Consider the following 27,751-nt stretch of genomic DNA (forward strand, 5'->3'; position numbering starts at 1 on the left):
TGATAAGAAGCCGGTTCCTCTATAACGCTTAATAGAATACTTTGGGCCCGACAGATTACTCAATGTAGCAAACCACAATCCATACATACATGTAAATAATCCATACACCACATTTTTCTCAAGCTTTATATAGACATATCATATAAATGCTTGGACTGAAAATTTGTAAAAGTACCATTTGGGTATTTAATTTGTAGGAGGGGGTTTATTGATCCAAAACTGCTGATATTATGGGCCCACTGTGGACAACCCAGCTTATTGGAAGTGTTCTTACCCTTCAATGTGTCTGACAAACAGAAGCATTTGAAAAAGGAAATGCCAAATGTTTCTATAGCTAAGATCTTCAAATAGAAGGGATTTTCAATTCATAGGTCATCCATGTTGAGGCCCATCATATCAACGGTTGGATCACGAACAGCAGGCCCCACTTGTAGCATTGTATATCACCAACTTACAAGTCTATATGGCAGTTCATTAAGCATATATTCACATATGGAGAATACAGAAATAGATGAGCAAAACGATATTTATTGGTGAGAAATCATGGTTTCTAAGTACCTCTCCACATTGTCCAGTCCACAGAGCTCTTTGACCACTGGCATGGTTGCCGGGACCTTCATTTGGAATGTCAAAGAAGGATGATCATAGCACTTGGTTGCAAGGAGCTCTTTCCTTGCTTCTTTGATGGCTTGTCTAGTTGCACAATGAATCGAGGCTGCTAGAAGCAATGGTGGCTCCCCAGAAGCTGCAAAAGATTATTGTGCTTACTAATCATGATGCATGAACAGTTCAAAATCTTAACTAAGATAAAGAAAGAAAAGAAAATTATGGTTGTTTAGAAAACTTTGATATTTAGCCAAGTTATGGTTGCATTTGGAAATCACCTCAAATTGGGGTCGGTTCTGCTATTTCAGTAGAACCGATCCACATCAATTTTGGGCTCGAGCACAAAGCAAGAAGTGCATTTCCTGGCTTTCCCATTCTAGTCATTAGTGGGATAAGACCACAGCTCAAAACCTGAAAACTCAAATCAGCTCCATATCTAGCTGAGTTGGGTCCACTCGAAGTTTGATGATGCTTGACTTGATATGAAGCAATCAAATTAAGAAATATTTATAGTAAATATTTTAAATTGTTGTGATTAGGTGAAATACATAAAACGACCAAGTCAGATAGATTCCCAGCTCTTGGCATGTTGGTTACATGACCTTTGACTTTCGAGCTGAGGTTGTGAGTTTGGAACTCATGGGTGTCTTCAACTTTTATTTTTAGAGAGAGAGAGAGAGGAGAAATAAAGAAAAGTAGACTAGCAAGTGATTCGGCTGAGCCGCGCTGGGTCAACTGAGTTAGTGAGCCAATTCAATGAGTCTTTCTGAGTCAAGACTTATTTACGCTCATGCATGGGTCTCCTAGTGACTTAACTTACAACGTGTCTAATGTGCTCATGTAAGCAAAAGAAACCCGAGATACTAATTCGACTCGAGCTAGAAAACTTTCCCTATATATTAAAATTTACCAAAAATAGAAAAAAAGACATCTAATCCTACCAAAACTCATATATAACCCTTGGATGACTAAAACAAAGACTCTAGACCAGAACTGTGACTCTTAAAACCCTAAACATAGCAAGTTTTGGAGTGAAATACAATTTTAAAAACATGATTTTAACCCAGAAATAGCCTTTCTTTGAGAAATCCATCAGAGGAAATAAACTTTGTCAGTTTCCAGATCATACAGCTCATTGATAGCTTTCCAATGGTATATTACATGCCTGAAATGGATAACCGGTCACAAAGTTATGGCCACCGGAGACTATAAACTATAGTGCGTGTTTAGGCCATTTTTGTCCAATTGGGGCCCCTTCGACCTGAATTTGTGTCCTCCATCGAGTCATCTTCTACCTGTCCTACATCATGACTAGACTCAAAATCTCATTGAGTCAAGTTGACTTGGTCTACTTTGTAGAGTCAGAGTTAGAACTATGGATACAAATGGATCTTACAAGCAATCTGGGCAGTATAACAGTATGGAAGTGATAACCTAGCATGTTTATAGGGAGGTTTCTCAAAGATTTACCTAGTTGATCGGGATAAGCGCATGACTAAGTGTCGAGCATTAGCAAATTATGACTGATCATTGATGTCATGCATGAGGTCCACGCAATGCAAACACAGTCGATGTAACCCAAAGGTTAGTCACCACCAATGAGATGGGCAATGAGGGCTGTATGTGAGAGAGAAACCGAGGCGAATTGATTTTCATGCCTCTGGGTTTTGGCCGATTTTCACATACTAAATTATCCCCAAAAGATATGAAATTGGTCCCGTTTGATATCCCATCAAGTCAATGGCCAAGATTGCATGACCCAGACAATATTTGAGCAAATTATGGCTGATTTATGGACAGACATACAGAGTCGTACAAGAATTTAGGCCTTGAAGTTATCTTTGGAGCTCACAGAAAACCTTTATCTTTAGGTCATTATTTGTTTCAAAGTTACTGAACATCTATAAGTTTCAAAAGTTGCCATTTTTAGAATTAGTAACTTTCCTCGTTTAAGTTGGTCAGCTTGTTTGGCAAGTTAGCCTAGACTAAGGAGTCCTATTTAGTTAAAGTTGGTTAAGATAAGAAGTCCTCAATGCATTTTTTGAGAGAGCTTGAAAGATATTATAGACTCCTAGAGTGTAGTCAATTAAGGATAATACTTGCTAACTCTTTGAAATAGGGTCCTTACACTTGCTCGGGTGGTAGACTCTCAAGAGTTTCAACAGCCGGTCAAGGGTTCGAGTACCCATAGGTGGTGAAATTCCACTACGGTGTGAGTGTGTGTGTTAAAAATAATAATAATAATAGAAAAATAAAAAATAAAAAATAAAAATAAAAATAAATCTTTGAAATAGACGCTTCCTAACTCCTATACCTGAATTTGTTACACTTCATGCTTCAAGTAACTATAATATAGCTGACTGGGAATAGAGATACTGGAATCCTGGCAGGTCCAACTCCCCCAATCGTCTACTCAAATTGTATGGCCTCATTCATTTGAGTGGAAGATGTTAGTCATGCAACACCTAGGTGGGGCCCGTAAGGTGTGGACGTCCTCCTGCCCAATGGTCCCATGCTTCATCTCACTTACCCCTCTCCAAGAAATGCTCCCAGAGAGGAAGAGAGAAAAGAAAGAGAAGAAAAGAAGGAGAGAGAGGTTGGGCTCCATTCACTGGTTTCTCCAGGTCATCCCTACCAGAAAATCATCATCGCTGGCTTGAGAGAGTGAAGTGGCTCATCCTCCCAAATGTATGGTTGATTTGAAGTGTCCATGGGTTCTTCATGTTTTGGCTCCTCGAGTCAGTCCTCCATTGGTTTCAATTGTTGTGCAATACTTAACATGCATGCAGTGCACCCACCAGGTTCTCATGTCAAGGGAAATTTATCAATTCAAGAGGTAATTCTTCCTTTGCCATCATTCTCATTAATGATACTTCTTTTATTTTCTCAGGTTCAAGACTAATTAGAGGATTGACTTTGAAATCAGTCACGCATTCATGTACTGAGGCCCACCTAATAAACGACTTGGATGTCAAAAAGAGAACCTTATAACCCACTGACGCTTCACCATGTACATAGCTCTCAGTGACATTTTGAAAAAGTAGATGTGCTTTTATGTCATCTTCCAAAAAAAATGTCACCAAGACCACATTTAAGAAATTATTGTATCAAACGCGTGCCAGAGAAGCATGGCAGATGTGTCAACGCAAGTAATATTCTTGAATGGTTGTCGATTCATTTAAGACAAATGAGCTTCTATTTATTTTTTTCTATTGTTCTTTCAGTAGTATTTATAGAGATAATGATTGGATGTGAGCACACAACAGAAGTTCCATATGGCTGAACCTTATCACAAGTTGATTACAATCAATTGGTGAGGGAGGGAGGTCCTGTATGCATCCAATCAATTTAGGTGTGTGGTCGGATCAATTGAAATCCATTTCAACTCACTACCCAACCTCGATTGGACAATGATAATGTTCACCTGTAAAAAATTGTCACTGGAGGTGTTTTTCATTGCGTATTTCACACACCATCATCATCTTAGCCTGCTCCCAACAATCCAGTATTGGCTTTTAATATTTAGATTGGCAAAACTTTTATGAGGGGTGTCCCACCAGACATCAAACTTCCTCTCTTACTTGGGTTAATTCATATATGTATCCACTAACCATGTAGTTCCAAAATGTATGGGATTGGTCCCTTAACTGAAGAACCATGATATTGCAGGTTCAATCGAAGCAACTACCAAAATAAAAATGTAGTTTCTGCAATTCAACTCACCTAGATATGTTTCTATTTGTTTTGTGCTTATCAGGTGCCTCCCTATATATGAAAAAGGATGAGAAAGTGATACCTTTGGAAGAGAGCAGGCGTTTTTTGTGATGGCCGCTGTTAAGTATCTCGACGTTGAATTCTTTGGGGACTGTGTCAATCGTTGGAACCTTGTATGTCCACGTTCCGTCCGAAACCACCAACCCATCGGAGTTTGTTAGATACTCTTCCAACATGAAAAATCCAACTCCTTGGACAAAAGATCCTTCAATCTGTAAGAAGTTTATTCAGATGTAAGGTGTCTATGCATTCGTATAAGTTGTAAAATAGGATATTCTAACAAGGATGCAAACCACAGAACCTTGTCACTATTCAAAGTTCATAATGGCAATGAGGAAGTTGTGCCCCTCAGCATGAAAATGTCCACAGCCAAATATGTGTGGGACCATGGTCATTGATGCATTAACATGTACGCATGCTTTCATTGTGCATTTTTAGGAGAGCCCAATAGTCCACCTAATATGATTGTGAGAGATGGGCATGCATCGCCTTAGTTTTATGTCAGACTACTCGATGCACTGACATGAACACGCGATTTTATCTTGTCTTTGAGCACATACACATAATATCCATGAAGACTACCACCAAATACATTTGCATGCATGAATGGAGTGATGCACGATTGCACATGTAAACATGGTTCCATATGGACAAGACATGCATTTCCAAGCACACAAATTCGAGCCAATGTTCAAAGATGCATTGAGATGCATGGATGGCTCTATCAGAGGCCTTTAAGAACCCCAAAAGCTCATCTATTAGAACAGCCACCCAATGAGCTTGCTTGACTCCTAGAATGGGGAGAAGGGCATGGGCACATGTTTACCATGGACTCATCAGACGTGCTATTCATCGAATAAGCACAACCAGTGCATCCTCATGGCTCAAGGAACAGAATAAAAGAAGGGGAAAAAAAAAACTCAAACAAGACTGGTATAAATAGCAGTTGATCGAGCTGACCTGTCCTAAATCCACAGCAGGGTTTAAGCTCTGTCCACAGTCATAGATCAGATCTGTTCGCAAGATCGTGGTAGCACCTGTAAGAAGATCTATCTCCACCTGGGATCACAAAAACTTCATATTAGTATTCAACCGATGGATGTTACTTTGGATGTCTTAAAAAACTAATGGTGAGTTTTATGCATGGTTGATTTCAATTGCAATTGTAAGTCCCATGAAGTGGAGATAACCAGATTTCCACATGGAAAATTGACTGTCAAGAAGAGTCTGGCTAATTGGTGTCTTTCCCTTCTAGCAGTGATGTGGGCAGTCTGGAGGGAGCACAAAATTGTTTGTTTTGTGATAAATCATGTTCTCTGGATGTGATTTTCCGTAATGCAAAACACCTAGTCAGTGAATGGGTTTCCTCGTCCTATGCTGTTGGGACTCTTAATGAGGTTTTGTGTTGGGTTTCAGGGGCACCTGTTTTCTCTGTATTCTGGATGACACCTCGTCATCCTTTTGGTTCTTTTTAATAAAATCGTGCTGCTTCTCAAAAAAAAAAGAAAAAAAATAGTTTGGAATAAACAGATTTCAATTTTCTTCCTCAGCATTCTTAGTGATGATCTATGTTACAAACATCCTTTTGGTTGTTGGAACGCTTTTGCTGAGTATGGATTGCTGCTGTATTTTCTTATTAACCATATATATTTGTAGGCCACTGATCAAATGGTTAGGATCTCCAAATTTAGAAGAATTTCGAGGTATTCCTCATCCCAGTTGGTGCCCATTGGATGAATGGTTTGTATGACTGAATCACAACCCCAAATGTATAGATTGATAAGCAGGACCCTATAGTTCTCCCTCATAATTAACCCAGAATCACTCGGCTGATTTCTTAGCATGACTGGGCCAATTTTTTCAAAAATTAATTACTTGAACAATAAAAAATGGAAACAAATGAAAGTAACAAGTGTTCACTGTTCAGTAATTTTCCTTGCATGAATTTGATGCTAAAAATAAACAGTCTGATTTTGACAACATTTGTAAGGGGTTTTGAAGGTTTGAATTAGAAATGACAGCGAAAGAAGCTGCTATGCTTGAGTTTGATGTTAAAATAGATGGGTTCCAATATTGGTTTAAAAATATCAAAACCGAGGGGGTATTGGGTGTGCATCTTTAATAGGAATAGTTTTAGAGGCAAATCTTTAGTCAAAATTGATGGATGAGAGCTTCCTCACTTCGACTGGTTTTTGGCTCTATCTTTTAGAAGGACAGAGAAATCAATGAGGATTTTTTATTTTTTATTTTTTGAAGTGATAACCAATTTTATTAGGAAAAGGCCGTAGCCAAAGAAACAAAGAAAGGAAAGAAGAAAAAATACAACTAAAAACCCACTACAACTCTCACTAACTATATATCCAGAAACTGATAAAAAACTAAAATATTTGTTGTTTGTGCCCATTCCTTTTTGGCTGGTTGAATACTTCCGAAAAATGGCCCCTTCAATTTCTGAAACACCTATTCTTTTTTTTCCAATTAAATGCACCATAACCCTGCTAGTAAGCACAAATGCCATGGCCACTTCCCAACTTTCCCTTTGCCCCTTCCATGCCAAGCAGAACTGATTACTCGAGCTTGGAGCAGCCCATGAAACTTGAAACAAATTGAAAAAACCAATCCAAATCTTTGAAGCAAAGGGACAATGAATAAAGAAATGGTCAACCAATTCCTCATCTTGGAAACATAATAAACACACATTTGGAATAATCATATGATGCTGGCGCAGATTGTCCATCGTGAGAACCTTGTTTCTTCTCATTGACCAAGCAAAAGCAAGCCACCTTTAAAGGGGCACCAGAACACCAAATGTGGGCCGTATGATACATGAGTTGCTCATTATGACCCCCAACAACCATCTTATAGAAGGATTTTACTGAGATTTTTCCAGATTTTTCTTTTAACCACACCAAAGAATCTGAATTTGCAGAAGACGGACGGCAATTAGAGAGCATATCTAACAACCTGACCAAATCATCCACCTCTTCATCTTTCAAATTTCTTCTGTGACACCCAAATATATCCTCACCTCAATGAGGATGTTTCACATAGAACTAAAGCTGGATGGATTTGCCTCCAGAGTGCGGCATGATCACTGCACTGCATGCTGATACAACTTGAAACTTTATAAGACGGCTATTCAGCTGGCTACGCTTTATTGGCTAGCAATTGGGTGAGCAGAGAATGAGTGTTGCAGAGATGGGATTGTTGAGGTGGGTGTGTTGGAAGACTAGGAAGAATAAAAGAAAGAAGAAGAAGCCTCAGGGAATCAGGGCAGTCCCAACAAGTTGTAAAATGATATAGAGCAGACTGAGATGGTTCGATCATGTGGAACAAAGACCAGAGATGTCTCCATTAAGGAGAAGAATCTTGATGGGTTTAGAGCCATGAAAGAGGATGAGAGGAAGACTAAGGAGGAACTGGAACAAGGTGGTGAGAAGGGATATGGAGGTTTGTTCACCTGTCAAGCATAGGACCTTAAGAATGATTGGCAAAACAAGACATGTAAAGCTAGCTCCAAACAGTTGGGATGTGGCAACGATGGCCATGACAAGAACAACAATGATGATGAGATGGATTCTGGAAATCTCTGTGAGCATTTTTGAAGGAGAACTGAGAAGAAGGGAAGGGAAGCATGAAGCTGCCTTCTGGTGGTATGTTAGATAAGCAAGGTTGACATTTGAGTGAACAGAGAAAGGTTTTAAAGGAGCGATCAAAACCAAATATTGGGTGTGACCAAGAGATTTTTTTTTATATTTTATTTGGGCTTTCATAAAATCAGCCTAGTTTATGAAAAATAGGTAGGGTGATCCGCAAATCACAAATTTTATCAGAAAATTGTAAGTGTTGAGATTCAAAACACTGGCAATTAGCTTTTCAAAATGTGTAAGGTAGAGGTGAAGTGCTTGGGCCTCCAGCTACACAAGCCTAAGCTTCAGGTTGGAAATCTCATGATTTTTTTTTTCAATAAAAATCAAAGATAAAATAGAACATTATGGAAAATTATGAAAATAGGAACATGTTACCATTTATGAAATAAAAATCCTCTGTCAGTGCCACCTAGTAAAATAAAGAAAAGGGCCTCTTCAATCTTGGTTGTTGGTCCTTGTTTGTATGCTGAGTAGGTTGTTTATCCGCCAAGCTACTCAGTTGTCGTTGGTCACTAGTTGCTGCAAGTTGGATGAGGTCGATTGGTGGTATGATTGTGGAATGAAGTTAAAACAAACCAAAACACTTACGACTCAAGTTCTTAAGATACATGTAGGTTTTAGCCTTTCAAGGAAAAAATAGTTTTACCCATTTAAGATTTCTGGTTTCCTATTAAATATATCAAAACACGGTGGATCATTTCATTCAAAAGGGTGTACTCATCATTTAAATATAATGATAAATCAAAAGTGATAGAGTGAGAGACAAGTGTTGAGAATAAACATCAAAGCTTGAAGCCTGTGTCTCAAAGGAGTAAACCATGAACTTCGCCTCGAGGCGTAAGTCTTAGATGCCATTTAAAATATTGATGGTGGAAATGGGCCATGAATTACCTCACTTACAGCAGCACCATAATTTAGATATTCCATGGAACTATAGTCAGGGGCCCATAAGGTATGTGCTGATAAGTTCACTGATTGGAGATTCGCCTGCAAAGTTGAAATTGGAGTAGAGTGATAAGTTCGCTGTTTAGATATTAGCATGGAAAGTAGAAAGGGTTACGGCCACTTATCTCAGGAGAACTGGTAACAAACAAATGGCCGTATAAGACAAGGAAACTAATGTGGAAATATCTAGAGAATGGTTGAAGTGAATTTCAAGTGGATTTCTCAAGCACAACATATGATACCCGGATCCTTCAAATGCTAAAAGTGTACCCAGGTTGGATATGACATGTCATGAGTCCAGGATCCATGTCAAATATGGTTCAGCTGTACATAAATATTTCAGCTTAAAAATTCACAAATTATAGAATCATAAAACCATAAAAATATATTAAAATCTCTCTCTCTCTCTCTCTCTCTCTCTCTCTCTCTCTCTCTCTCTCTCTCTCTCTCTCTCTCTCTATATATATATATATATATATATATATATATATATATATTCGAGTTTTATGCCTGAACCCAGATTTGTACCATGATCACATAGACTACAACTCCCATTGCAAACTGATAATCAGAATGTCAGACGTGGTTTCAGAATTTCGAAATAATCACCTGGAGGATTAGAGTATCCCAGGAAACTGCACCCATTTGCTCCTGCAACCTTTCCTTGAGCGGCATAAGCCTTTCAACTAAGATATTGCATGCAACCCGAACTGCTTCACCACTTGACTCTGACGTGGTGCTCCCAGCAGTCCATCCTCCTTGCACTAGACTCAAAGTATCGCTCTGAATAACTCGAACTCTTTCTAGAAGTTCTTGATTTCCATCACTCAATAGCTGAGCCAGGGCAAATGCCGTAACCTGCTTCACTTTTGTCCACAGGCCCTGTCCTAACTCAATCCCTCCGACTTCAACGACAATTGAACCATCATTGAGGATGCTCACTTTGCCCGGTGTCGGTCTCAGCCGCACTCCATACACAATGGGTACACGAGAAATGCCCCGTTTCCTCCATTTGTTATGACCATTGAATTGCTTGATTATTTCGGTCCTGTGATGGAAACTTGCAGATGCAGCCAACTTATCCATAATTGAAGGTAAAGTATACTCAGCGGGTTCACCAGTGCTATTTCCATAAAACAACCGGAGGCTTTCAAATGAATGCAGATTCCTTTTCCTAACCAAATCTGGCTCCATGGAAAGAGCTGAAGCAACATGCTCGATTACAGCTTCGGCAATGTAGGCCCCTTGTAAGTCTCCCGGGGCCCGCATGGCTGACTTGGTCGAATGATTTGTCTTGCAGACCTTAATGTCAAAAGAGAGAGCTCCCCAATTATACTTCTTTAATGCTCCCACAATGGTCGATGGCATGACTGGGCTTATATCTTCAGATATCCCTGCATTGAGTAATATATCGGTATGTAGAGCTGTAATCTGCCCATCAGACTTGAAACCAACGGAGTAGTTTATCTTCATTGGATGCCGTCCGCCAGCCATTATCATATCGGTTTTTCGATCAAGGTAAGTTCGGACAGGGCGGCGTAACTTGTATGCTGCAAGTGCACATGCAGTCGCAACCTAAACATTGCACATTCCCATAATTGTGAGGTCATGGATGCATACAAGAAATCATTCGTTAGTTAAACTGAGACTATATATTGCAAAACGGATAGCTTGGTACAACAATGTTCTCAAATAGCTGGTGGCCCATAAAGTCGAAGAGAGAAGTATACAGTTGAAAAAAGAAAGTGAATGGCAAAAGAGAACAAGGTACATTGGTCATTGTTAGAGAACTCTTAGAAAAGAGTTCCACCCAAGTAATTCGAGAATTTTGAACAGTTCACTAAAGATTCACATTCAAGATATAGTCATGAATCATTCAATAGTTAAGCTTCGTTAGGCTTGGCCTAGAGAAAAATAATACACCGCTCTAGGATTTCTGCTTTTACTTGAATTTACAAAAATCATGAAAAGATGCTAATGCGCACACACAAGAGAGACGAATTCCATGGTTTTTGGAAATTCAACTAAGAATAAAAATTCCAAAACCTCAATTTATTTTTCTCCACTCTCGAAATCACCATGAGCCACATCTGGCCTTAAAGAAATCAAAAACCAAGAAACAAAAAACTGGTTCGGTAAAATGAAAGAATCTCTGGCTTTTCCCAAAATCAGCAGCTAATTAACTCACTGAAAAATTTTTCCCATCCCAAATTTTGTAACAACTGTTTCAAGTTTGACTCCAATGAATCATACTAAAAATCACTAAATTTATTACAAAAAACGGGGAATCATCATCTCTACTGATTTTTTAATCAGACTCTGAAACACTTCAAGCCTTGCTAAACCAAGTGGCTCATTCAAGTTCATGAACAACGTTTCATGCATGGGTGTCATGATGTTTAAGAAGACATCAAAATATTTTGGTTTCTTATGGAAAGGTTAGGGAAGTTCTACATAGGTAACATTCCAGAGCCTAAGACTGAAAGACTACTTCATTTGAAAGCAATCTACGTCTATCTAAACAAATAGTAGAGAAAACAACAGTGTCTACAAAATTCATGCCCAATGAAAATGATGCTAATGATACTCACAGCTAAACCCCTAAAGGCCTTCCCACCAAATCCTCCACCAACCCTCCTTGTAATTACACGAACATTATGGTCAGGAATGCCAAGGCATTTTGCGATTACGCGGTGTGAGAGCTCAGGGCACTGGGTTGAAGTGTACACCACCATGCAGTTATCTTCATCCGGTACAGCAAGTGTTGTTTGTGTCTCCATATAGAAATAGTATTGAGATCCAAGTTCAATCTGAAAACCATTGCCACATTCATTAACATTTCTATGGACTATGAAGAACCTGTTTTTAGAGATACACAGCGGCAAAAGAAAAGTCTGCATTTGGATATCCAATTCAACTAAATTGAAATTCATTTAATTCATTATAAAGGAGATGACCAATGTGAGGCAGCACTATTTTAATAATTAATGACAACAAAACCCCTAATGCACATTTACGAATTTGTATTTGGATTAGAAATGATACTACTTGCTTTTCAGGAAGTAGTCTATTACAAACAGAGTGAGGGTAGTTCCACATTGCTCATGACTCTTTCTTGAAGTGAATTCTAGTAGTCGGTGAGTTCTTTTGATCACGACAAGCGTATGTTGCTTGGCTTTTGTATAGAACAAGCGAACTTCCTCAAATACCCAGAAAACTCAATCCAGTACTTCTAAAATTAAAAAAGTACCGGACCATAAGCTTTTAAACTCAAGAAAACTCAATAGAGTACTTGATCCAAGCTTTTAGTCACATTGATCCTCCTTAAGTCCAAGTCAAGCTTTGTGTTTTCGGACCATGATATAAAAAAGACACTAAGACAATGTTTGAAAACCATGGATTCCATGCCAAACAGCTGAAAAGGAAAAGGATTTTCCTTGGATATGATGATTTGTGTCGTGTGCATAGCAAATAAAAGGGTGGATATCACCAAGCAATTATTACACTTTTCCATAATTTGGATTCTTGGCTTGTGAGAGGAATATGAGATTTCCACTTTCTACTCAAACAAGAAATAAAAATTGGAATCCATATTTCAATAGTTCTCATAGAAATCATCATTGGATTTTATTATTATTATTTTTTTTTCCCATTCTTTTGCTCGGATTCAATGTAGAACATGCCCTAAAGTATAAGGGAAATACCTTGGCAGAGAGAATCTTCTGTTCTGCTTCTGCCATTCCTTTCGAGAAATCACCAACTGTTTTTGGGGAAACCATAGGAGGTACCTCAAAAAAGCTGGACCTTTCAACAGCCTCTTCTACAGTTAAAATGGGAGGTTCCAGGCTTTCCATGTCATAATCAACTGTCGCTTGCTGAGCAGCCATGTTGGCATATCTCTATGTTTCTGCAATCTAAACCAACCTTTCCATTAACTTTGCATGTGAAATTGAAAATTGTAAATACATGAGAGAGAAAAAATGTGAATGCATGAGAGGTAATTGAATTACCACGAAACCAAGAGGTTGACCGGCAAACTGGGTAAGATCATCGGCAAATAGAGGTTCTTCACCAAATGAACACATAGAGCCTATGTTAACTCCTCCTTGCGGAATGTCTTTAACAGAAATAACCTTAACGATTCTTTCACTTGCTGATGTAGATTTGAATCCAATGCCCTTTACACGTGCCAAAGGCCTTGTGCTATAGATGAACGCTCCATAAAGGCAATCCTTGGGAGCAGGAATGTCATCTACATACACTGCTTCACCTACATGATTTGATCATAACTATTCAAATGATGTTTCCAAATCTCTCAACAAATGTACACTTGTTTTATGTATCCATTTATTTTTCATAGAGTTAGGGGTGCGACTTCGCGGGTTGAGTTGGGTTGGGTTGGATTGAGGCTCGACCCAAACTTGACCCTCTTCAAGAGGACCCAACCCACAAGGGCCACAACTCAAATTCTAACCCAAGGTTCCTAACCAAATTCCTCTATACCCAACCCTAAACTAACCCAACCCGACCCAAAAACATGTGATTATTCCCAAGTCCAAACCTCACCTAACGTGACCCTAATTTGCAAACCCAACCTGTTTTCAAATCGGGTTAGGGCTTTCTAATGCTAACCCAAACCAAGGACCCTGACAACCTGACCCAAAACCAACATGTTTTATGATTCATTAGAACCCAATTCATTAATGTTAAGAGTACTCAGATCTGTGCATACCTACAGAGCATCATATTGATGGTGAACAGTTGTATTTTCCTAATGAACACCATATTGATGGTGAACAGTCTTGTATTTTCCTAATGAACACCATATTGATGTACATCTCTCACTTATTATCTTTTAGTTATCTTTTAAATATATTTTGGTTATTTGGTTTCTTTTGGTAAATACCACTTTGTATACAGAAGATTATCTCTGTAATTAAGAAATCATAAATTAAATATTCTTGAGGAGAGAGAAGATACTCTCTTCTCTACTTCTGCATACTTCTACAATTAACATATTCCTGGTCTAATTTAAGACAAGGACACATGCATCCATGTTCAGCACAAACTCTGAGGTGTCAAAACAGGAGCATGAAACACCTGATAAGTTGACAAATCTAGAAACTGAACAGTTGAATGATAATATCGAAATGTAGATAGTTACATAATAGTTCTTAAAATCACAAAACATAGTATGTTACCATAAATACTATATAGATGGGTGTGAGATCCAAGCGTCCATCAGGTGTGCACTAAGGTGCAGATGCCCTGGCCCAAAGATCAGGCTGACAAGTCGACAGCATAGAAGATACTAACCAAATTTCGTTTATCCATCCATTGTTTCATAAGATGTAACCCCTAATGGAACAGTTGGTGATGGACTGCTTAGATCTTGCATACTTGTGCCACATTGGATGGCTATAGAAGGGCCACGTTACATGTGGGCTTAGCAAACCTCTAAAAGAAGTAAAAGATAAACTGAAGTTTTTCAATGATAGAGTTCTAAATAAAAGGGAGTGTCCTCTTACATAGCAGCATAGAGTTACTGAGTTTTAAATAAAGCTTCATGATCAAGTTGGAATAGTAAGAAACGGTGTGTAGGGAAACATACCAGAAGCTTGAATCTCGGCCCCCACTTTTTTAGTAGGCTCACCCACTGGATGATGCTCTTTGCTGATTTCTATAACTTGCTTTGCAGATAAGAGCGGAACTGGTCTCTCCGGATGGTCTTTTCTGTGTGAGAGATTACCGTTTTCAGAAGACTCATCTGCAAAAACATTCGAATATCCTTTGATGCCACCATTTTGAATTTCAGTGCTATCAACAACATTGGAGATCCTCATCCATAAATCATTTTCAGGTCCCGTCGGAGCTTTGACAAAGGTTCGAAGGAAATCAAAGAGAAACCCAACTGCCAAACTTGATCTGTAAGCAGCATGGGAAGTGCCTTCTGCAGGTACAATGGTTGCTCGAAGTATTCTGATTGCCTCAAGCAGCACAGCCGGAGTAGTGGACTTCCCGGATAAAAATTCCTCAACCTTCCTTGCTCTGATTGCATGCTTAGTCCCGTAAGCACCAAAAACCAGCCTTAGATTTTCCAAAACAAGAGTTTCCGACATTTCTTGGGTCGAAACAGTAGCTAAGAAAGCTGCATTGACATAAGCCACAGCATTTCCAAGGGGACGTGGAGAGGCTCTATAAGTCTCAAACAGAAATTTGGTATCAGATGAAGAGTTTCCTATAGAATTCCAGCTTGGGATTTGAATGCTTAAAAGTAAGGTTTTCGGATCACATGGAGGCCTTTGGAGAAAATCCTCCAATGTAAGCAATACCGCTTCTGAACCAGTATGGATGTTTAAAGACGAACCGGCTGCGAGAAGAATGGTAGTGATATCCGAGGGGAATGGATTTCGTTGTGCCATGATTATATTACCACCCAAACTTGCGGTATTTCGGATGTTTTGAGATGCAATCTTATTCATATGATCTGCAATTTTCGTGAACACCAGTCTTTCATTGGACCTTGAAGGACTCTCTATCTCTTCCCTTAATATTCTGATTGCCTTGGAAATCGACAAGGCAGCTCCAATTTCAATCCCTGTGTTGTCCCTTCTTATAACTGAAAGCTCAGGAATTTGTCTTAGATCGATGTATTTATCATATTCGACTGCTTCTCGATAAATACCGGCACTTGTATTGCCAACAACCAATTTCACCTGGTTTCCATTCTCAGCTACTTCGGATTTCAAGAGGTTTTGAAGCTCTTCAACACTAACAGGGCTATACCAATTACCTGGAACTTGCAGTTTTGCACACATAAAATCACTAGGACACTTCACTGGCGAGTCAGTAAAACCATTCATGGATGCTTTGATTTCATTTTTCAGAAATTCTGGAAATGTACAGATCCCTTCACGACTATAAAAGGGCAATCTATTCACTTTTGCATCTGCATTCTCCCCCTTTCTCCAGAAGGAATTGAGACCCAAGTCCTCCATATCAACATCTGCTGCAAAGCTCTTGCAGGCATCAGCAATGGGTCGATATCCTGTGCACCGGCAGAGATTGCCTGCAATAGCCTTCTCAGCTTCAGATGCTGTGATCTTTGAAAATCCATCGGCAGGGGCAGGCCTTTCAGTCTTTTCAGCATTAGCAAGTGCTGCAAAGAGAGACATGCACATGCCAGGAGTACAAAAGCCGCACTGAGAAGCATGGAAACCCGAAAACCTCTGATGAATTGAATGGAACCCATCTTTGCTGTTTCCAAGGCCTTCAGTTGTTGTAATTGAACAGCCATTTATACTGCAAAGAAGAGTCAGGCATGAGTTCACTGTGAACTCTTCAACTTGGTCCTTTACAGGGTCATACTTCGACAGAAGAACGACGCAAGCTCCGCAACCGCCTGCAACAGAAAAGATAATAAATTTTCAACTGAATTCAGCATCCTTCATTAAGGACCTGTCTGCATAGACAACACCCATTTGGATATCAATCTTTTCTGTAGTCAACAATCGTTGACGAGGGCACCACATCAGCAAAACCCTTGTCATTTTGTAGAGTAGAATATCAAGATTGCAATGAATCTTGTTTCCAAGAGTAGTAAGAAACAACTTGATGACCTGTGGGCCAATGGTTATAGGTCCTTCATGGAGTGGAATGACAAAATAGGATTCATGTAGGAGGCCCCAAGTAGTTGGGATAAGTCTTAGATGATGATGATGAAATGAATTCAAGGCATGTTCTTCTTTCAATACAAACTAAACATAGCTGTCATCATGCAAAAAGCTCCAACTCATAAGATTGATGGATTTGCTAGTAAATGCCAATCAACCAATTGATAGGTGATCATGTCCAAGGTGGGCTCAAACTCGTTGTTCAGCAAGCTAATTCGAAAAGCCTTCAAAAGGCACCATTGTCATTCAAATGTCATTTGACCCAAGACAGTAATACTTTTAGAGGGTATATTATACCTATACCTTGAATGGGCCAACCAAAGAAAGAAATTGTCCACCACACACAATCATAACACCTCACCAAAAATAAAATAAAATAAAATAAAAAATCCTAGGTTTGGGATTGTCCAATTTGTATCCATAAATTTATTTTTTTAAAAAAAAAATTAAGAAAAAGGATTGTCATTTTTAGGATATCTTCCATCCCAGGTAAGAACTACCTAGGTGATTAATTTGGATCTTAGACCATTTGCCTTACTATGTGCAAAAAGTGATTCACCTAAAAGTTAAAAGATAAAAACTAACAAATATATATATATATATATATATATATGTTCTCCTGAAAAAAATAAAAATAATCTTACAATTACAGTCCGATTTGCTTTTATCCAACCCCTATAGAAAGTTACTACTAAACTTCGCAGTTTCAAGAGAATGCTACCAACTATGATCCAATCAGAGGCCCTTCAAAATCACACCCCTAAATTTACATCCTAAGCATAAAGGCAAAGAACAATTAAAATACAGTAGGCTCAGCCCCAACCAAATCACTTAGGTTGTCTCTGGATATATGAAGGATGAGGTTGCATTAATGAAAATGCAATAAAATGGAAATTAGGTTTTTTTTTTTTAGGATATAATATACATTTCCTCAGATCAAGGATGATAAAATTAAATACAAATGCATGTTGTCATGGGAAAACATATGATAGAACATAAAAATATTAAAATTCAAAAGGACCCATTGGAGAACACAACTATGAAGACAGATCTCCTGAAATAGATTAATGCAAGGAAGGCGTGTTGAGGTCGAGCACCATCTTCCTCATGTGGATAACTATTCCGAATCCACAGAACTTCTCTGGACTCCTCGCAGATATGCCTCGAATCCACGAGGAAAGTTAAGAAAATACAATAATTCTAGAAAATTCGTAAATTGTTTGATCATTGAAATAAATGAGTTTACAACCCTTTAAATAGGGATACTAAACCTTGGAAGAAGTTTCGGAATTAAACTACAACTAAAAATCCTAGAAATCATGACTCATTATAAATAGTAAACTTACTATTTTTAGAGGATCATGATTTCCACTAGACCTCATGGTTTTGGGTCAAAAATAGTGTCCTATTTGGCTCATCCATGATATTCTCCTAATTATTCTAAGCACTTTTCGTGTTGGACGCAACTCCTAAAGCCCAACAGATGAAGAGTTATAATCAAACTAAAACTTACTATAAATAGTAAAAAATGAAAATAAATCAGAAATCCTACCCCAAAATCATATACAGCACGTTTGGTAACTCATTCTGGTTTGCGAGATATACGCTTTTTAAGGTTCTGATAGTCTGGATCACTTATGTCGCCGACCGGGCCTTTTCTAATCGATCTTGGCCATGAAATTGTCTGCGACCCACTCTACATCACAAATGCATTTGATACTCCTGATAATGCACGATGATACACCTCATTGCACACAGTTATACACTACCTCGAGGAAGTGTAAAGACTACTGTCCTAGAATCTGTGCACACTCGACCTCAAGATCTAGATGAAGCCCCACTTAAAAATTAGAAACCAGTTGAGAGTTCATATGGAATAGCAACCGTAGGCATGTATTACTATAACTTATTCCATAGAAGGCGAAGGGCAGCATAGTGCTCTTCAACAGTTGATTCGCCCTGTTGCATATTGGTACTCTCATCTCCAATGGAAAAGAGCGGGCTAAATCATTACTTTGAGAGTGCATAACTGCAACCGTATCACATTTCTTTAGCTGTTCTACATAACATTAAGCCTTTGCTAATACTCGGTTGCATAGAATGGAGCAACGAGATCATCACTATAAAATTTTCACTTTGTCAATCATCATAAGATGGGTCATCTTCTTTGGCTTCCTTCATATTACTAATTATGTAGCTCAACTTCTACTACCCTGCAGTAAATATTTTGGCCGACTGTGATCAACTAAGGTAATTTCTCCCATCCGTTGGGAGAAGAATCCCCTCTCAACCACACACAACAATATCGAAATCAAAAGAAAAATAAAGAAACGATGCAAACCACAACACAAAGATTTACGTAGTTCAATTTCAATACGTCCACGAATTCACACCAATCCACTATGCTTAAAGACAATAACAACCAAAAAAAAAAACGAAAAAACAACTCTCAATACAATTATCTCTCTTTCCCAAATATAATATGTATTACCCCAAACAAATTAGTGTTTATTTAAAACACCATGTGAAATTATAAAATTGTCCTTTGGGCTGAGGGCTTCGCCCCCCAAACCCAAAGCAAAGGAGAGTTGCCCCCCTACAACCTCCAAAGAGCTTAGCACGGAGCTTGAACCACGACAGTATGAACAGTACATTTTTTATGATCCGACTCCACAAATCCTCCACCACATCCTCCACCACAAGTAAGGGATTTTAATTTCAAGTCATTAGCTCAAGATTGAAGTCAAATCTCACTATAGATGGACCACACTGAAGGGAAGAGTTCATATTAACGCACAAAATTAGTGTAGTTGTGTGCTATATACATCTTTTAAAAAATAATAATTTTTTAAAAAAAAAACACTACTAAGACTCTTAAGTAAGTTCACCGCAGTCCGATTAAAATAAATGGATCAATTTGACCTTGGGGTAGGCTGAATTTCAGTTTTATGTGGAGTCACACCCATTTTTAAGAGGACATTTCACTTTGTGATGCGATATATTAACACACCATGTACAACTGTGGTAAAGGGGTATTTTTATCATCTGAAAAATACAAAAAATAAATTCAAGCTAGAATTTCTTATTCCCGTACAAAGCTACTACCACCACCACGTCACCGGCCACCTAAACAAATAACCCGAATGCTAATGGCACTCACTAGCAGGTCCACTGTACTAACATTGAGTTGGTCGGGCTTGATGGTGGGGCCCACCTTGATATATATATTGTATATACATACTATCTGTCCGTTTTTCCAACTCATTTTAGGTCGCTAGGAAAAAAATGAAGCCAATCCAAATCTAAGGTGCACCACACCATTGGAATCAGTAGTGATTGAATGGTCACGATTAAAAACTTTCTGAGGCCCACCGGAATGTTTATTTGCCATTCAACCTGTTGAGAAGGTAACAGATAACTGAACGAGGGGAAAACACAAATATCACCTTGATCCATAATTCATGCGGCCCACAAAATATTTTTAATTGCCAATCATTATTGTTTTCTATGGTGTGGTTTTCCTGAATTTTGATATACTTCATTTTTGGGCCATGTCATAAAATGAAATGGAAAAATAAGATGGACAGTGAGGATATGCAGCACAAACATCAAGGTGGGCCCCACAGTAACGGCCCAGCATAAGCCTGTTTAATCTGACCCAATCCGCTCCCCGGGTGCACTCACCCCAGACCTCGACACGCACAAAACGTGCGTGAGATCATAGCCGCTTTTTAGGTGGGGCCACCCTCATGTTTTTGAGAAATCCACTCCGTCCATGATTTTTTGAGTTCATTTTAGGACATGAGATAAAAAAATGAACTGGATCCAATACTTAAGTAGGCCGAAAACGTAAGGATTGAACTTCAACCGTCGAAATATTTTTGAATCGGTCTAATATCTGTGTTCTCAGTTCATCCCAGTGGGAATGAGGCTATGAACGTTATGGATGGCATGTAAACATGACTGTCGACTCAGAGAGGTTTCAACTTTAGGAATTTTCATACCCACCTTTTCCTTTAGTGCGGCTCGCTTGAGTCTTGAATCCTGGTCACTTTTACTCTCAAGTCATAAAATGATCTCGGAAAACAGATGAACGGAGTGGATTTCTCAAAAACATGAAGGTGGCCCCACCTAGAATTTTATGTGATTTCATTCGTAGGGCGCAAAAGAAAATAATAACAGAAAATGATATACGGTTTAACCTCCTCTATTTTAGCGATAGAGTCATTTTCCACCGTCCACGTGTAATGGAAATGCATATGGTGCATCAACACCGTCCAACTAGTAGGACCAACATCAGATGGCGTGTGGTTCATAAACTACACTAATAATATACTCAATCTCGTCCTTTATTCTAACTATGCTCTCTGAAATTCAACTGTTAAATCTTTCTTTTTCTTTGTGCTTAATAATTAGCGGCCATAAATGAATATTTATTATAATACAGGTCGGGTCCATTAGATTTACGGTTCAGATTCAAAATTTATATATGAAAATGAAAGATGAAGGATGGAGTCTATCGTCCTACCATAGATGCGTTTCTATCGTATTATATTGACGTGAATGATAGCGGCCGCCCCCGTGTTTATTTTAAGACAAGAAAAATGTTAACGCGAGTGAAAACACGGCGGCGTCACTGTTCGCTGACGTAGCTGGAGGACTTCATGTGGATGAGATCCACACCATCCATCAGGTGAGCCGCACTAGATGTAGACGGAGGCAAGGAAAGAAAAGTAATGCCGATTCAATGCCAGGGGGACATGCAATGTTATATATGTATTGTGAAATTTTCGGATAGTTTATCCATCAATAATGGAGATTAATGTCATAATTTTAAAGCGTATTTGATAAGAAAGACATTTGTGATTCTTCGTTGTAACCGTTGAAAATTTTGATCTTTTGCATCTCATATTTTTTGGAGAACTTTCAATGGAATTAGGATTTTCTCTCATGTGTGAATAAGGGGATCAAGATATATTTATATAAAAGAAGGCTAGAGAAACTTACCCATCACACTTCTCTCTTATATAATCTTCACACCTTAGGTTTCCATATCCAACTTAATAATCGTTCGTGTATAGGAACCATGGTTGAGTTCAAGCGTCATGCCCAAAATCTATTTATAATTATCATAATTGTAGTGGAGCCCACTAAATCACTATCTGAATAATCCAACGGTCAGATTTAAAATTGTGATAATGTATGGCACACTTGATAAGAGTCTCACATGGAGAATAGTTGAGTAATTGGGACTCTAATTATAACCATCCAAATTGCATGTAGGGTTCACCATGGTGTGTTTATGCCATCCAATCACTCATCTGATATGCCACACCCTCGAAAATCAAGACATTTTAAGAGTGGTGTCGACTATATCATGTGAAATTTATAGTTTTTAGACATGATCTTACATTGTTTTCTTATGTTGTGACCCACTTAAGATTTAGATTGGAATGAGTTTTAAGAACCCATGATGAAAACGAGGTGGATCTGATGCACATTCTCCCTGCTTGGTTAGCTGTAGGCATTCCTCTAAACCGCTACTCAAAGCGTAGTCCAATCTTAGGCTTGCAATAGGTGGGACATGCAATAAAAGACACCGTGGGGAAAAACCAAAATGGTACATTTACACACTTAAAATAGACATTGGATGAATGGTCTGTCTTAATGTATGTGGCCCACTTAGTGAGTTGTTGCAACTTTTGCTCAAGCTAATCCTTAATTAGCTTAATTATGACGCATCATCTTCATGAAAGAATTCTATAAGGTGGGCCTTAATTGATCAACAGTTTGAATTGTCCTAAGGGTTGAATAGTGTGATCGGGAGTACCAATGGACCCCATTCAATTGTGATTCATTTATAATCGTGTAAGGGGTGGTGTGCTATAACTATGTCACACGCACAATATTATAATTGGACAAGAATTAATTAACGAATTCACGTGGAGTTTATATATATATATATATATATATATATATATATATATATATATATATATATATATATATATATATAAAGGGAGTTTCAATGAGTTTCAAACTCCTTAACCTTATAAACCATATAAACAGGGCTGGGTCCCCCATCATACACATGATTGATGCTTTTATTCTCATTTTGATGCTTTTCTAAAGACTACAATGTGCAGAAGAATCTGGCAATCACATATGGCTATCCTTTTCATCCGGGTATACTTTTTTATTCAATTTTTTAGATCTCCACAATCGATGCATGACTCAATCCATTTCAACTCTCTATAAAGTTCACACTTGGCAGCTTAGATGTTATTGTTCTTATGTTATTGATCTTTTGAAAAGTACATCAAACATTATTTATTTGACTACATTATAGAAGAACATTAAGCATTACTTATTTGACTACAATAATAATAACGTCATTGATTACACCAGCAGCTGTTAGTTACTATGATTCGTATACAGATGAATTCTCGAGTGTCGCTGTCGTCCGCTGCATTTGAGTTGAATTGTATCATTTTTTTAATATTTTCCTCCAATTCAAAGGTTGACATGTAAAAATGAAAAAGTATATTATCAATCCATAAATTAGAGAGAGAAATAAAAATGACTTTTTCATTATAATGTGTCAGAAATTCCCAGCGGAGAGTGGATTAGGCGTTACTTGGGTAGCCACACAGGGGGCACATCCAAACCATCCATATTTTTTTCCTGATATTTTAGTACATGGCCCAAAAAAATGAAAAAGATCCAGTTCTCAAATGCACCACACCACAGAAACTGTGGTCATTGAATGCCCACTGGAAACTTCCCAAGGACCACCCCTAATGTTTACTTGCCATCCAACCTGTTGATGAGGTCACACAGACCTTCTTTGATGAAGGAAAACACAAATATCGGCTCCGATCCATTCAATATTTTTGTCTCCTAAAAAGTTTTTAACGGTGGACATTTAATCCCTGCTACATGGTCCACTTCATATTTGAATACCGGCGGACAGTGTGGATATACAACACATACATTAAGATGGGCCCCACAGGAAAACACCTCCGCTCCCATCTGAGCTGTATAAAAACTGGGCCAAACAGGGTAAAGGTGGACGAGGTTTGGCTAGTGACGCTGCCATTAGCTAGGTGGATGGTAGTCCATGCTATGCGGGCCTACCATGATCTATGTTTTTAATCCATACTCTCCATCCATTTTTACACATCATTTTAATACTATACATCACATAAATGAAGTAGATCAAATTCTCAGTGGACCCTATTACGGGAAAACAGTAGTGATTGAATGTCTAACATTAGAAACCTCTTAGGGCCCACTGTAATGTTTATTTGAAACCCAAACTGTAGATTAGGTCATAATGACCCTGGATGAAGGCAAAAAAACAAATATCAGCTTGATCCAAAACTTTTGTAGCCCTGAGAAGTTTTTAATGGTGAGAATTCAATCAATAGTGTGGCCCACTTGAGATTTTGATCTACCTCAGCTTCAGGTACATGCCATAAAATTATCTAAAATGGATGGACGGCATGAATGAGACACATACATCATGTTGGGGCCAACGGAGCACCGACCACTAGCCATTGACTAGTGGCAGGGTGAGTAGCCAATCCGTTTCCGGTATAGGTCGTGTAAGGCAAAAACTAGGATGGTCTATTCATCTTTGGACTCTGCCTTCTAAATCAATGGACAAGCATTAATCTAATACTTGAATGGCCGTATAATGAGTGGATTGGTCCGATTTTCTCTGCAAGTGATCTTTATGGCAGGGTCCACCTTTCCCACGGATCAGATGTTCTCCAAAAGTGACACGTTGGCAGGAACGAAAGTGCCCTGGGTAGCCGTTCTAGAACAACGTTACTAGCACGGCATACGTGTAGGATCTGGAACGTTCATTCGTTGGGCCCATATGTGAATATTCCATTAGTCAGTCGATTCCTTCTATCAGGTGGGTAACACATGTTGGTAACCACATGGTGAGTATGTGGGTAACACATGTTGGTAACGAAATGGTGAGTATGTGGGGAAGGAGATTAATTAATATACTAACCAAAGCTGCCATTTTGGAAAAGTTCGTGGCCAACATTCTGTCAAATCAAAGGGAGGTGGTCAAACATAGAAAACCTAACCCTAAGTGGTACAATGGATCTAGTAACACCAAGAAGTCAGAGAATTTCAATATAAAATGAACTAACATGCACACGACTCGACCTCATATTCCGCAGGTCAGGCTTACTCAACTCGACCCGACCCAACTCAATAGGATGTTTACTTATTAATAAATTTAAAGTTAGGGAAAAGATAAAATATTTAGAATAGTTATGTTTATCCAATAAGTAAATAATATATAATAATAATAATAAAGAGATTTGAGATTTTGACGCAAGGATGGATGTGATGAAGTCGATCACTGTATTTCTCAAGGGATTCTGAACTCTCGTAGTTATTCCTCAAATAAATGAGGAAAGTAGAAATAATTTCCAATAAGTTCAAAAATAAATTGATAGATGATTAAAAAAAACAAAATTACAATTCTTTAAATAGTAATCTCAACCCTTCCGAAGAAGTTTAGGAATCAAACTTCAACTAAAACTCCTTAAAAATCGTGACTTAAGATAAATAGTAAACTTCTTATTTATAGATGGTCATGATTTCTACTAGACTTCATGGTTTTCTATCAAAAATAATAAATGTACAACTTAGCCTAATCATGTTGTTCTCTTAATTCTTCTAAGCTTTTTTCATGTTGGGCACGACCACTAAAACTCAAAGATCAACTGTTATGATTGAATTAAAATTTATTATAAATATTAAAAATGAAAATAAATTAGACTTTCGACCATTGATCTAATGAAATTTCATAAATTCAAAGTGGGTAACTTGGCATAGCAGGGTTGGTTGGCTAAAGTTAGAGTTGTACACGAGCAGACTTAGCTCGGTAACTCGCTCGACTCGGCTCGAAAAAGCTCGACTCGACTCGGATCGAAGCTGATCAGTTCGGACCGAGTCAAGCTGATTTTTTGAGCTCGAAATGAATTTGAGCCAACTTCGAGCTTGCCCCGGCTCGACTCGACTCAAATTGAACTTGGCTCGACTCGGTTTGACTCCGCTCAACTCAATGCAGGGTATATATACCCTTTAAAAAATAAAATCCTAACTCCCTTTTTTTAAAAAAAAACCCCCCTCTCTACTCTAAAGCGCTCCTCCTTCCCCTTCTGCAAAACCCTAACTAGCAAGACCCCATTAGGCCATTACCCTTCTTCTTCCCTAAAATCCTAACTCCCTTTCAAAAAATCCCCTCTCTAGTCTCAAGCGCTTGTTCCCCTTCTGCAAAACCCTAACCCGCACGGCCCCATTACACTTCTTCTTCCCCATTACCCTGCCCTGCCCGCTCATCTCGCCCTGTCTGACGTCCCTGCCCTTCCCGGTCGCTCTTTCCCTGCCTTGCTACTCACCTCGCCCTGTCCGGTTGCAACATCAACTGTCCGGTCGTCCCTGCCCTGCCCGGTGCCCCTGCCACAGCTCTCCAGTCCGAGTCCAACAGTTGGTAAGTAGCTGGTTTTGCCCTACCCTTACAGCGTTTGATATTAGGAAAATGCTTTGTATTTGATGTTAGTCGACTCGACTCGAAAACTCGGCTCAAACTCGGCCTAGCCGAGCACGAGCTACTGTTCCGAACTCAAAGGCCGAGCTGAGCCGAGCACGAGCTGGGACTCGAGCAATCCAAGTCAAGTACGAGCTGGGCAAAGCTCGGCTCGGCTCGACTCGTGTACACCTCTAGCTAAAGTAGCTTCTCCTACCTAAAATCATATATGGTACGTCGAATAACACATTTTGGTTTGCAAGATAAGTCTATTTTAATGTTTCGATGGTTGGTCCTGATTACTTCTGCCTCTTATCGGGCCTTCTCTGGTTCATCTTGGCCATGAAAGTGTCCATGACCCACTCTACATAAGATTTGAACCCCATTAACCCATTATCCCAGCTCTGAGTTTCCCGGCCACTCAGGTCTGAGTCATTTAACTACCAGTAGTTTCCACCTGATTCTTGGTTGGTAATAAATTTATATTTATAACTTCTAAAAAAATATAGTGTGGACCGTGCAACTGTTTGATTGGTCATCATTCCAAACAAATCAAAATTCAAAATTAAACAAAAGAATAGAACATGACAAAATCACAAAGCATCCCATCTCACTAATCATTTATGCAAAAATAAATAAATAAAAACCCATAATATTAAACAAAATCAACCATAGAAAAATGCAAAGAAAAAGAAAAAAAAAAAGTAGAATCTCACCTTCCCCACACCCAAGCTTAGCTCCTGTGTAACGGGTTTTAGTCCTGAGGAATTCAAGAAGAGTACTCGATGAATCTTCTACGCTTGAGACCTCCCATCTCTTTCCATTCAATGCGAACACTAGCTTCTTACTTTCTTCTTTTCTCCCCATTTCAAATCTCCTTCTCTCTCTCTTCTCTGTCCCTTCTCTCTCATGTAATGGATTCTCTCTCTCATGTAATGGCGTGAAAGGCAAATGCGCTTGCGCGTAGACCCCTATGATAGTTTACCAGTATTTTATAAATGGTGGTGACTCTCCAACCGTACACATGGAAACTTCGTATCGCAATCCAGACCGTTAAATTTCTTAAAATAAATGTGGATGGAGTATAAATAAAAAATTATACTGAAAAAAACTACATTGATCTTCTAATTTTCTACTATTTTGAATTTTTGTAAGTCTCTTGATTTCCATCAATTGGATGTTTAGGATTTCTTGATCAGTATTAATTGGGGATATACTTCATCTACATTCTACCCGACGACTTGAACGGTCTGGATAGCCGTGAATAAATATCACGTGAGGAGGTTGAATCACCACCGTTCAGAATGGTGGTGAACTATCAAATTCGTCTACGCCCGGCTTGGCTTTGGTTTTTGCGTACTGAGTAAACTCTGTGTGGGCACCATGGATGTATGTGTCTTATCCAAGCCGTTCATCAGTTTTTTCGGATCATTTTTGGCCATGGTCCCAAAATTCAAGCATATAAAAAGCTCAAATGGACCACAACCAAAAGAAAGAGTGGGGTAAAGATGTCTACCGTTGAAACCTTCACACTGTTTCATATG

General features: G+C 38.7%; 1 protein-coding gene across 1 annotated transcript; it reads right to left on the bottom strand.

Annotated features, from left to right (window-relative positions):
- LOC131249191 (indole-3-acetaldehyde oxidase-like) lies at positions 1-27,087 on the bottom strand. The gene is given in 10 exon segments (XM_058249807.1): positions 1-745; positions 4,403-4,592; positions 5,341-5,439; positions 8,922-9,017; positions 9,585-10,550; positions 11,567-11,785; positions 12,680-12,889; positions 12,986-13,245; positions 14,587-16,377; positions 26,924-27,087. Coding segments are annotated over 10 exon segments (4,200 nt in total). The 5' UTR covers positions 27,075-27,087; the 3' UTR covers positions 1-527.
- Positions 27,088-27,751: the final 664 nt, after the last annotated feature.

The sequence above is a fragment of the Magnolia sinica genome, chromosome 6, assembly GCF_029962835.1.
Source record: "Magnolia sinica isolate HGM2019 chromosome 6, MsV1, whole genome shotgun sequence".
Classification (NCBI taxonomy): domain Eukaryota; kingdom Viridiplantae; phylum Streptophyta; class Magnoliopsida; order Magnoliales; family Magnoliaceae; genus Magnolia; species Magnolia sinica.